The sequence below is a fragment of the Lycium barbarum genome, chromosome 11, assembly GCF_019175385.1.
Source record: "Lycium barbarum isolate Lr01 chromosome 11, ASM1917538v2, whole genome shotgun sequence".
Taxonomy (NCBI): Eukaryota; Viridiplantae; Streptophyta; class Magnoliopsida; order Solanales; family Solanaceae; genus Lycium; species Lycium barbarum.
The window spans coordinates 92,672,296-92,683,518 of NC_083347.1; the positions used below are offsets into that span (position 1 = coordinate 92,672,296).

At 34.6% G+C, this 11,223-nt stretch overlaps 1 protein-coding gene across 2 annotated transcripts; it reads left to right on the forward strand.

Moving 5' to 3' along the window:
• Window positions 1-1,421: 1,421 nt before the first annotated feature.
• LOC132616797 (O-fucosyltransferase 27) lies at window positions 1,422-10,705 on the forward strand. 2 transcript variants are annotated; one of them, XM_060331458.1, is made up of 10 exons: window positions 1,422-1,728; window positions 3,532-3,616; window positions 4,035-4,105; window positions 4,183-4,271; window positions 5,635-5,878; window positions 6,580-6,692; window positions 6,767-6,857; window positions 6,953-7,081; window positions 7,852-8,405; window positions 9,647-10,705. In XM_060331458.1, exons 1-10 carry the CDS (start codon window positions 1,513-1,515, stop codon window positions 10,113-10,115), a joined length of 2,061 nt encoding a protein of 686 aa, XP_060187441.1. In that variant the 5' UTR covers window positions 1,422-1,512; the 3' UTR covers window positions 10,116-10,705. The 2 variants fall into 2 exon arrangements, with proteins under 2 accessions (XP_060187441.1, XP_060187442.1); XM_060331459.1 differs by lacking the exons at window positions 1,422-1,728; window positions 4,035-4,105 and having other exon boundaries at window positions 3,541-3,616.
• Window positions 10,706-11,223: the final 518 nt, after the last annotated feature.

Here is an 11,223-nt window from a genome sequence, read left to right on the forward strand (position 1 = left end):
TTTTTTGAATTTTCCAACTCAATAATTAATACTCCCTCCGTTCACTTTTACTTGTCTACTTTGGACTTTTCACGATATTTAAGAAATAATAAATGGAATACATAATTTACCAATGTACCCATATTAATTGATGCATATTTTTATTGGATTTGAAAAATGATTTGAAGTGAGTAATTAATACTATGGGTAAAACATGAAAAAATAAATTGTCATCTCTTGATATGCTAAAAGTGACAAATAAAAGTGAAAATTTATTTTTAGAATACTGACCAAGTAAAAATGAACGGAGGAAGTAATAAGAGTAAAGTAGGTATGACATGATAAATTCTTTCTTTATTTTTAAACTGAACAAGTAAAATTGAATATTTATTTTTAGTATACTCATTCGCGTCAAAATGACGGAGGGAGTATTAACTAAGGTGTCGTTTGGCCATAAAAATTATTCACTTTTTTCCGATTTTGTTTTTCATTTTTTCCCGGAATCAGCGTTTGGCCATGAAAATTCCGAATACAACTTGAAGTTGTATTCCAGAATACTAAAAACTCAAAAAACTTGTTTTTAAAAAAAATTCACTTTTTTACGTTTACATTTCACCAAAAACTATAATTTTAAAAACTATAGCCAAACACAACTCCAACTCCAAAATTTAAAAAAAAAAATGATTTTTTTTATATCTATGGACAAACGGGGCCTAAAGCTTTCCACGCGCCATTACCGAGATTGGTTTTTAGGTATCATTAAACATTCAAAACTTGTACTAAAGGCATGTACTCCATGCCGTGCTGTTGTCTCTGTCTGTCTTATTGAATCTCTTCACTCTGACTCTTCTTTCATTCACTCAAGCCCTCAACTATTTACCGTACCCATCCAAAATCCAAATACAGTAATTTTTTCTCATCTTTAACCGTACTACTTCCTCGGTCTCAATTCATGTAATTTTTTTTTTTTTTTTTTGAGTGTGTGTCAAAAAAATATCTCTTTCCAAATTTGAGAATTTAAATATTCTAATGATAAATTTAAAATTACAAGATTCAAATGACATTTTAATACCTCTCACATGCATCTTTAATTCAGGATTACATGATTCAAAAGTAGTCTTTTATTTCTTAAATTTTATGTCAAGTCAAATTAAATCACTTAAATTAAGACGTAGGGAGTACTCTTTCCGTCTCATTTTATACCAAAGTGTTTGATTTTGCACGATATTTAAGAAATAAAAAAAATAGTTTTAAAATTTATGATCTAAAATAATTTATAAAAATTTATAAGGCTAAAAATTATTTCATCAAAATAAAAATAATAAATTTAAATTTGAACTTTTACTAAATAAAAAGTATGACTAACTAAAAACAAAAACAAGTTCATGTAAATGTGGCGGGGGGAGGGGGGGGGGGGGGGGGAGTACTAATTTATTCAATTATTCATTCAGTACTGTCTCTTTGCTGTAATTATTATTTTTGCTCTATTGATATTCTTTGCAGAATCCCATTTGTTCTTTGCAAATCAAGAAGATGAAGTGGGTGTCAATGAAAAATGAAGGGAAGATGTTATTCAAGTCAAAATTGAAGTTGGTTGCTTTAGCTGGATTAGTTCTATCTGCTCTTTCTCTTTTCACTCATTTTCTTTTAGCTAAACATACTTATAATGGGATTATTTCTGAGTATCACTCTTCAGTTACAATCATCTCATGGATGCCTAAATTCAAGAAATCAGATCTCTCCACTAATGTAATTTGCTTAAACCATTCCAAGATCTCATTTTTAGTCCTTGATTTAAACTGCTGTATTTGCTTGCTTGAGTTAATGGTAATAAATTTATTAGTTTCATGTAATGAAATGTGCTTAAACCCCTCCAAGATCTCTTCTTTAGTTCTTCCTTGCTTTAATTTTGTCAACTTATTTTAGTTTCAAATCTTTGTTTTGGACTGATGCACTTGCTTGCTTTGAGTTAATGGTGATATATAACTAGTTTCATGTTACTGTGGTTTTTGGGGTCTGCTAATGTAATCAAATGTACTTAAACCCCTTCAAGATCTCATCTTTAGTTATTCCTGTTTTGATTTTCATTCTTTTTTTTTTTAAGCTTCAAATCTCTGTTTTAGACTGCTCTATTTGCTTGCTTGAGTTAATGGAGATAAGTTTAGTTTCACGTTCTCTCTCTCTCTCTTTTTCTTTTCTTTCGGTGGGGGGTGGAGTCTGCTTATGTAATGTAATGTGCTTAATCACTCCAAGATCTCATCTTTTGTCCTTCTTGTTTTAGTTTTCTTAATTTATTTTAGCAACAAATCCCTGTTTAGACTGCTGCAATTGCTTGCTTGAGTTAATGGCAATAAATTTATTAGTTTCATGTAATGAAATGTGCTTAAACCCATCCAAGATCTCTTCTTTAGTTCTTCCTTGCTTTAATTTTGTCAACTTATTTTAGTTTTAAATCTCTGTTTTAGACTGATGCACTTGCTTGCTTTGAGTTAATGGCGATATGTAATGAAATGTACTTTAACCCCTCCAAGATCTCATCTTTAGTTATTCCTGTTTTGATTTTGAATCTTTTTTTTTTTTTTTAGCTTCAAATCTCTGTTTTAGACTGTTACATTTGTTTGTTGCTCTTATTTTGGGGGGTTTGTTAATGTAATGAAATGCTCTTAAACCCCTTCAAGATCTCATCTTTAGTTCTTCCTCTTTTGATTTGCTAACTTTTTTTTTGCTTCAAATCTCTGTTTTAGACTGCTGCAATTACTTGCTTGAGTTAATGGTAGTAATTTAGTTTCATGGTGCTTTTTTTTTTTTTTTTTTTTTTTTGTTGTTGTTGTGGGAGGGGGGGTGTCTGCTAATGTAATGAAATGTTCTTAAACCCCTCCAAGATCTCATCTTTAGTCCTTCTTGTTGTAATTTCTTAGTTTCAAATTTCTGTTTCTTGCTTGCTTTGAGTTAATGGTTATTAATTTAGTTTCATGTTACTCTGTTTTTGTGGGGTCCGTTAATGTAATGAAATGTACTTAAAACCCTCCAAGATCTCATCTTTAGTTATTCCTGTTTTGATTTTCTGACTTTCTTTTAACTTCAAAACCCTGTTTTAGAAGCTTGAGTTAATGGTAGTAAATTTAGTTTCATGTTACTCTTTCTTTTGGAGGGGTGGGGGAAGGGGGTGTCTGCTTGTGTAATGTAATGTGATATTTAGTTCTTCCTATTTTGATTTTCTAATTTTTTTTTCAGCTTCAAATCCTTGTTTTGGACTGTTGGATTTGCTGAGTTAATGGCAATAAATGTAGTTTCATGTTACTCTTTTTTTTTCTTTTTCTTTTGGTGGTGGTGGGGGTCTGCTAATGTGTTCAAACCCCACCAGGATTTCATCTTTATTCCTTCCTGTTTCAATTTTCCTTCTTTATAGCTTCAAATTTATAGTTCATGTTACTCTTTTTTTTTTTTCCTTTGGGGGGTGGGGGGGGGGGGGGTGGAGGGGGGGGGGGCTGCTAATGGGTCTGAATGGTTAATTTGCCTGTGTTGGTACTGATAGAATTCTTTCTTATGCAGCATCCATCTTACAGGAGGCTATGGGCTCCAGTTAGGCGTCTTGAATCTTTAAATCCTCATGCTAATCGGAGTGTAGATTATGCAGGTTAGATTCACGTTCGTATTTTTGTGTGGCATGCCAGTTATAGCAGTCCTAGGGAATTTGTTTAGCGATTCAAAGTTGTAATATTCCCATTTACTTATAGCTGTAGTTCAAGATCGGGATATTGTTGATCAAGTTAATGTGACTTGTGAGGTACAACAATTATTAGGAAATAATCGAGTTAGGACCATATTTTTATAATCCATTACGCAACCTTTTGAAATAGCCTTGATATTTTTATAATGGAATTTCTTGCATATGCTGCAGTGGGCCATTTCTTATCCATTGCCAATTCCTTTTACTAGATTAATATGATCTAAGGCTAGGGCCAACTTCATATATCTTCTTTTATAGCCTGTAATGTGCATTCTGGAATAAAATAATTGAAAAATATGAAGTAGGAATCGTGATGTTATTGCAGCTCCTAAAACGCTATCAACTGGATTCATCTTTGTCAAGATACGTGGGGGTTTCCATGAGATTAGGAATGCGGTAAGGTATCCTCTGGCACATAACAGGCTTGCTTTTAAATAGTCCTGAAAACTTATTAGGCTTCCATTGCTTGGCAGATATCTGATGTTGTTGCAGTTTCGAGATTCCTCAATGCTACTTTGGTCATTCCAGAGATCCAATCAACCACAAGCAGCAAAGGAATAAGGTTCTGTCACATTTATTAATTCAAGAGAATTGATGCAAAAATTGAATGATAGAGTCAACTATTTTCCTTAATGATAAGACATTTTATCCAAAAAAAAAAAGCAAAAGGATAGATAAATGATGAGACATTGGCCTCAGCTCTAAACTATTTTTAATCAGTAAAAGAAGATAGTTTGTTGATGATATTGTGTTAAGTGATGAAAAATGCGAGGATGTCAACCAAAAGCTTGAACTATGGAAAGCACTTTAGACAATAAGAGTGTTAGGATAAGTAGAAGTAAGATTGAATACCTGCATTGCAGGTTTTAGTCAGCATGAGAAAAGAGAAGTTGAGGTCAGACGCGACGGGATTGCGGAGGATAAGTAGAAGTAAGATTGAATACCTGCATTGCAGGTTTAGTCAGCATGAGAAGAGAGAAGTTGAGGTGAGACTAGACGGATTGCGGTGCCAAAATGCAAACAATTTAGATACCTAGGCTCGTTTTCAAGAGAATGAAATGATAGATGAAAATGTTACTCATAGGCATAAAACCGGATGATTGACGTGGAGAAGTGCTACCGGGGTGTTATGTGATAGAATGATGACCGCCAAAGTGAAAGGTAAGTTCTATAGAACAGCTATAAGATCGACAATATTACATGGTTGTGAATGTTGGACTGCTAAAGTCCAACATATCCACAAAATGAGTGTCACTGAGATGCGGATACTAAGATGGATGTGCGGTCATACCAAATTAGAAATGATCACATTTTCTAGAACGTGCAAGTAGCACGCACTGAGATAAAATGCGAGAAGGTCACTTGAGATGGTTTTGACATGCTCTCCATCGACCTAAAAATGCACTAGTCCGTAGGTGTGAAACTATGGTACGTGAAGGTGTTAAAAGGGGACAGTGATACCTAAGATCACATGGAAGGAAGTTGTCTCAAATGACCTACAAATCTTTGGTATCAATGCAGGCCTAGCTAACCTAGCTAAAGATAAGTCATAATGGAAAAAGATCCATGTAGGTGATATCTACTAGTTGCGGATAGGCTTTCGACTTGTTAGAGAACTTCTGTAATTATTATTAATAGTTAAATAAAAATTTGAGATATGTTTTACTTTAATTTTATTTCGTATGATGAGCAACTGAAATGAGCTTAAATAAAGCAGTGGAGATTCATATAGCCATCCCAACTTGTTTGGGACTGCGGCGTACTTGTTTGGGATTGAGTAGCCATTACATATTGTTGAACTCAGCTCTCAACTTATGGAGTACACTTAGGATATTAATGGGATGATTACCTATATTACATACAACCGCTAAATGGATAAACTGCCTGATCGAATTGTTAAACAGTTTGATATTTCATTTTTGCAGCACTCAATTCAAGAGTTTCCCGTACCTCTATAATGAGGATCATTTCATAGCAGCATTAGCAAAAGATGTCAAAATTGTAAAAACCCTTCCAAAAAATCTGAAAGGAGCGAGGAGGAAAAAAGAAATTCCTTCATTTAAGGTTCCCCACGGGGCATCTCCGTATTTTTACCTGCACCATGTTCTTCCTATGTTGACTAAGCACTCTGTGGTTGAGCTTCTTGTTTCTAGTGGTGGATGCTTGCAGGTAACATCCATTACCTCTATTTCAAATAAAATATCCTCTTTGATTTTACATGCATATTATGTTCGAAACATTACATTATGATGGTTCATTGCATTATAATTTAGAAAAATGTGGATTGTTTCACAAAAAGTTTTACGAGGACATTCAATTTGATAAATTAGGATAATTATATATTTATTTACCAGTTTCAAAAAAAAAAAAAGGTAGGATAATTATATATTTTGACACAAGCTCCTCCGCTGCATTAATGGTGACTCTTTCCTTATCACATATCATCTACATATACGTGTACCTCCTGATCTTGTATCTCCAGTAAAGTTATTGCAAATATTTTCCTTGCTTCTCATCTATATATCAGTACTCGAAGAGCCAATAATTTTGACATCTCTATAAAAATATGGAACATAATGCTCCATCGGGCAGAGGTTGTAAATTGTAGAACGTTGAGTTCGATTTAACTTTTAAGATATAAATAGTGTAAATACATGTCATCCATTAATTGGAAATATTTTAGCTGTGTTTGCCTGTTTGGTGCAGCATATTTACTGTTGGAATGCTTCTTGACACTTCGTTGTTCTTTAGAATATGCAGCCCTATTTCTTCATTCTTCCTTTTTGATGATCTATGCATCTAATGTTCATATCCATTCTAATCGTAATATTCTTTTCACATTTTGACTATCATATTTTACTGTGAGTCAGTCTGTTCTGCCTCCACATCTTGTTGAGTATCAAAAGCTGAGATGCAGGGTCGCTTTTCATGCCTTATGGTTCCGAGAGGAGGTCCAAAATCTCGCTATTAAAATCTTGAATAGGTAACTTACTAACCCCTATTCCTCATGGAAATGAAGATTATGTTTCATTATACTTATTTCTTATGTTCTCACAGAATAAGAGCTTCAGGACAACCATTTATTGCCTATGACCCCGGGATGACTAGAGATGCTTTAGCATATTATGGTTGTGCAGAACTTTTTCAGGTACCATTCAAAACTTTGAAGCATCAAATGGCAAACCAAGGTTTGGCTTTGCCACATATTGTTTGTCTAGTATCTGACATATCTTCTTCCTCAAGGATGTACATACTGAACTAATCACGCACAGGCGTGCATGGATGATTAAACGTGGACTTCTGAAGGGGAATCTTTCTTCAGATTCAGCAGAACAATATCGTAATGGCTTGTGTCCTCTTATGCCTGAAGAGGTACCTTGCCTCCTTGAGTTCAATATAAAATCTTTCCATTGGAATCTTGCATTACTAAGAATGAGAACTTGTGATGTCCTTCCTAGCAATAGCTTCAAGACCAACTTATCTACTCCCTCTGTTTCCATTTATTTGTCTTACTTTCCTTTTTAGTCCGTTTAAAAAAAAAATGTGTCTTTTCTAAGTAGACAACTCTTTAATTTCAACATCCCACATGGAATATTTAAGACCACAAGATTAAAGGGCATTTTGGTACATTAAACATATCTTTCGTTTAAGACAACAAAATTCAAAAGTTTTCTTTACTTTCTTAAACTCCATTCCCAGTCAAACAAGGACAAACAAATTGAAACGGAGGGAGTAATACTTTTCATGTTAATCGCCCATTTCATATGATGAAGCTTGTCTACACTGTTGTAATTTGTTCGTCATGTCTCTATTTTACCTAACTAAGTTACTCCTTCCATCCCAATTTATGTGATGATGTTTGATTGTGCACGAAATTTAAGGAATAGAGGAAGAATTTTGAAACTATTGGAATGTGGTCTATATTAAGTTATATATATTTGTGTGATTATAAGCCATCTCATTTAGAGTAAAATGGGTATTTTAAAGTTAAAGGGTTACTAAATATAGAAATGTGTCATTTTTTCGGGACTGACAAAAAAGGAAATAGCGTCACATAAATTGGGATGGAGGGAGTAATATGTAGGTATATATGGAGAAAATTTTGTTTGAAATGATATTTAGTCAAGTGAATTTTCCGACAGATTGGTATTCTCCTTCGAGCATATGGTTACTCATCTGACACTATCATTTATGTATCTGGCGGAGAGGTCTTTGGTGGGTTGAAGAAGTTAATTCCACTACATGCTATGTTCGAGAATGTTGTTGATAGGACGTCGTTAAGCTCTCCTCTGGAGTGGGATAAAATATATGGTCGGGAGACAAACCTCATCGACCAATATTCAATACCTCCACCTTCAGCTAATGTAGGCATGAGATCATCACAGGCATGGAAGAATTCTGGTCCACGTCCTCGTCCACTACCACCGCCCCCGGCACGACCGAAGATGTACAATGTTGAAGGTTGGTGGGGTTGGGTAGCCGAGAGTGATGATGAGCCAGAAAGTACTATCATGGAGTTGAGAACTAATGCTCATCGATTACTGTGGGAAGCAATCGACTATATGGTTTGCATTGAAGCAGATGTATTCATCACTGGATTTGACCGTGATGGTAAAGGAAACCCAAATCTTGCTAGTTTGGTTGCGGGTCATAGATTGTATCAGACTCCAGCATCTAGAACTTATGGTCTGGACAGGTAACGTATTCGGAAGCAAACTTTCTTGTTGGTCGTTTATTCTCTCACTCTCTTTTACCCTACTGGGACGTCTTCTACTTCACAGTTTTGATATTTCTGTGTACTCCAATTATCCCTTTTCGGGATTTTTTCCAAATTATACAAAACCTATACACCGGTTATATATATTGTATGTATATTATATGCATGTTACATGTATATTTATGCTCAATATGCAAAACTTGTACATTTGCCGGCCACAACTAGTATGTTTTAGAGCGGTCCAAAAATGTAATTATCCTTCTCTTTTTCTCCTGATTTAGGGCCAGGGTAGGTAAATGGACTCAAAGTTGGTTCCATGTGATGACTGAATAAAACAACGTAACTACGAAATGAAATTTTTGTATTATATGTGAAACTAAGTTATTTTTATGGCTCGACTTCCTTTGTAGCTCATTCCGCACCCTTTGATTAAACTAAGCGAGTTTTATTACAAAATGATATAATTGAAGGGTAGCCCGGTGGACAAAGCATTCGCGTTAACAGGGTCCGGGGAAGGGCCGCATCCCAAGGGGTGTATGTAGACAGCCTACCGTAATGCAAGCATTAGTGGATGGTTCCACGGCTCGAACCTGTTTCTGTTGTCCACGTCTCTTCAGCATTTGTAATCTGTGGTCATTGTTTTTCTTGTACTCAAGATCCCAGGAATATGCTAGTAAGTTAAAAATGGGAATTACACGTGAAAACCTGCATTTGGACGAAAAAAGGGCTGAAATTATTTCTCCGAAAGAACTTAAGGAAATATTGGATTTTTTTGTAAAGCAAATGCCATTAGAGAAAACATTTTCAGTGTTTGCAAAACTGGAAGTTTTCCTATAATAGATTTTGGTTGAAAAAAATTGGACTGAACAGTATTCCAGAGTTTGCAAGCAAACATAGTCACTTTCGTGGCTTGACTTACTTTGCATCTCAACCTGAACCTTTGATTAAACTCTTGAGTGAAATTGCAAAATGATGTAATTGAATCTGAATTTGTTATTAGCCTCAGTCGTCTTACCATTCTTCAACTTTTCTAATCTATGGTCATTTTTATTCTTGGAATCAAGATACTAGGAGTATGCTAGTTAGAGTAAACTGTAACTCTTCATAGCTTTATTGACACTGATCTCGTGTTACCCGAGTAGGATTACTTAGATATTGTAACATGGATAAAATATTCTTTGATAGGTTTCTTATGTGTTGTTATCTGTGAGTTAATGCAGGAAAGAAATTGCCAAACTTTTTGAAGATATTCGTGATAGTCTCTATCAACCTAATTGTACCTGGATAACATCACTGCGCAAGCAATTAAGGAGAAGTTTAACAGATGGATTGTTGGAGGAATCCAAAATATCCAAACTGCAGTCTTTTCTTGCATTTCCAGTTCCTGAATGTTCTTGCATAGCAAATGATTCTACCAAGAGATCGGTCAACTCTTCAAGCTCTATGCCAAAATTTGAAATTCCAGTTTTTTCCGGACAAGTAGACCGATGCCCTTCTTGGATGGATGGCCCTACTTCTTCTCAATCAAGGGAAGAAACGGAAGAGGAAAATGAAAAAGACGATTCCGCCTCGTCCGGGCTGTTATTTTGGCTGAGTAATGGTAATCAAGAAGGTGATATCGGAGACGTGAGCAACAAAGAAGAAGCTCTCGTGGAGGATCAAGAAGAACTTGAAGGGGGAGAAAGATAAGATTAGAGAATCAACTTATCAGAGAAGGAAAAGAACGACTTCGCTAACTGCATTGGATTCTTTTTTAACAACACATGCAGATTAGGGAAGCTCGTACGGCTTGAGGTAAGCTTAGCTAGATAAAAAGATGCTGCAACTCAGATTACTGATTGTTGGGAATCCGATTTTGGTGGAAAATAGTTGTAGTTTAGGATGGCACTTGATTTATGCTAATCTGGATACGAAATGGAAGCTGGTGGTGTAAAGTATTTCACAATCGCGTAGAGCTAGTTAAACGGAAAGAGTTTAGTTCTATGCACCGTCAATGTAAGAATATTTACATAATCAGTTCACCTAATGTTACCGAGAAAAAGAGGTGAGAATAATGTGGATGCACAATTGTGCTTGTTACCTTGGTTATCAGTAAGTCTTGACCTAATGTAGAATAGAATGAGATTAAGGATTGTAGTAAGTTGGAACGTTTATTGATAATGCTCTATTGTATAATTTTTTAAGGTCCCGTATTTGGGACTTAGTAGCACATAAACATGTTAGTAATCTGATTTAGCAACTTTCTATGTTAAATATAGATCAATCTGTCTTACCTGTTACGTTTATTCCCATTTGATCTGATTATTGTGTTGATTAGATTAATCGGTAGATCCTACCAGTAAACATCCTTTCTAAAACAATTTTGTATTTTGTTCAAACTTTGATGGAAATTATTGTAGTTAGGGGTGTTCATGGATCGGTTTTGGTTGGTTTTTGGTCAAAATCAAAATCAAATCAATTTAGTCGGTTTTTTAATTATGAAAATCAAACCAAATCAAATATAATACATAACCATCGGTTTGGTTGTTGTTGGTTTTTGTTCAGTTTGGTTCGGTTTTTAAGAAACCTAATGGCATTTCTCTTTTTTTTTTTCTACGATTAGGAAATACTTTTCGATCATTTTTCAACTTATAATTAGTTATACCCTTTTATTGTGGAAGTTATAATTTTCTTTGATTATGGAGAAAATGTCTTAAGATGTATAAGCTAAAAATCAAGTGAACAAAGTTTATAAGGAATATAATTTTTTTTAGGTAAATCTCATAGTTTTTTCTTTGAATAAATGAGTTTGGATTCA

Bases quoted from the DNA above. Each gene is read 5' to 3' on its own strand.
- LOC132616797 (XM_060331458.1), top strand. From the start codon at position 1,513: ATGAAGTGGGTGTCAATGAAAAATGAAGGGAAGATGTTATTCAAGTCA. The intron at 3,617-4,034 runs GTTAGATTCACG...ATGTTATTGCAG, and splicing joins TCGGAGTGTAGATTATGCAG to CTCCTAAAACGCTATCAACT. The intron at 7,082-7,851 runs GTACCTTGCCTC...ATTTTCCGACAG, and splicing joins GTCCTCTTATGCCTGAAGAG to ATTGGTATTCTCCTTCGAGC.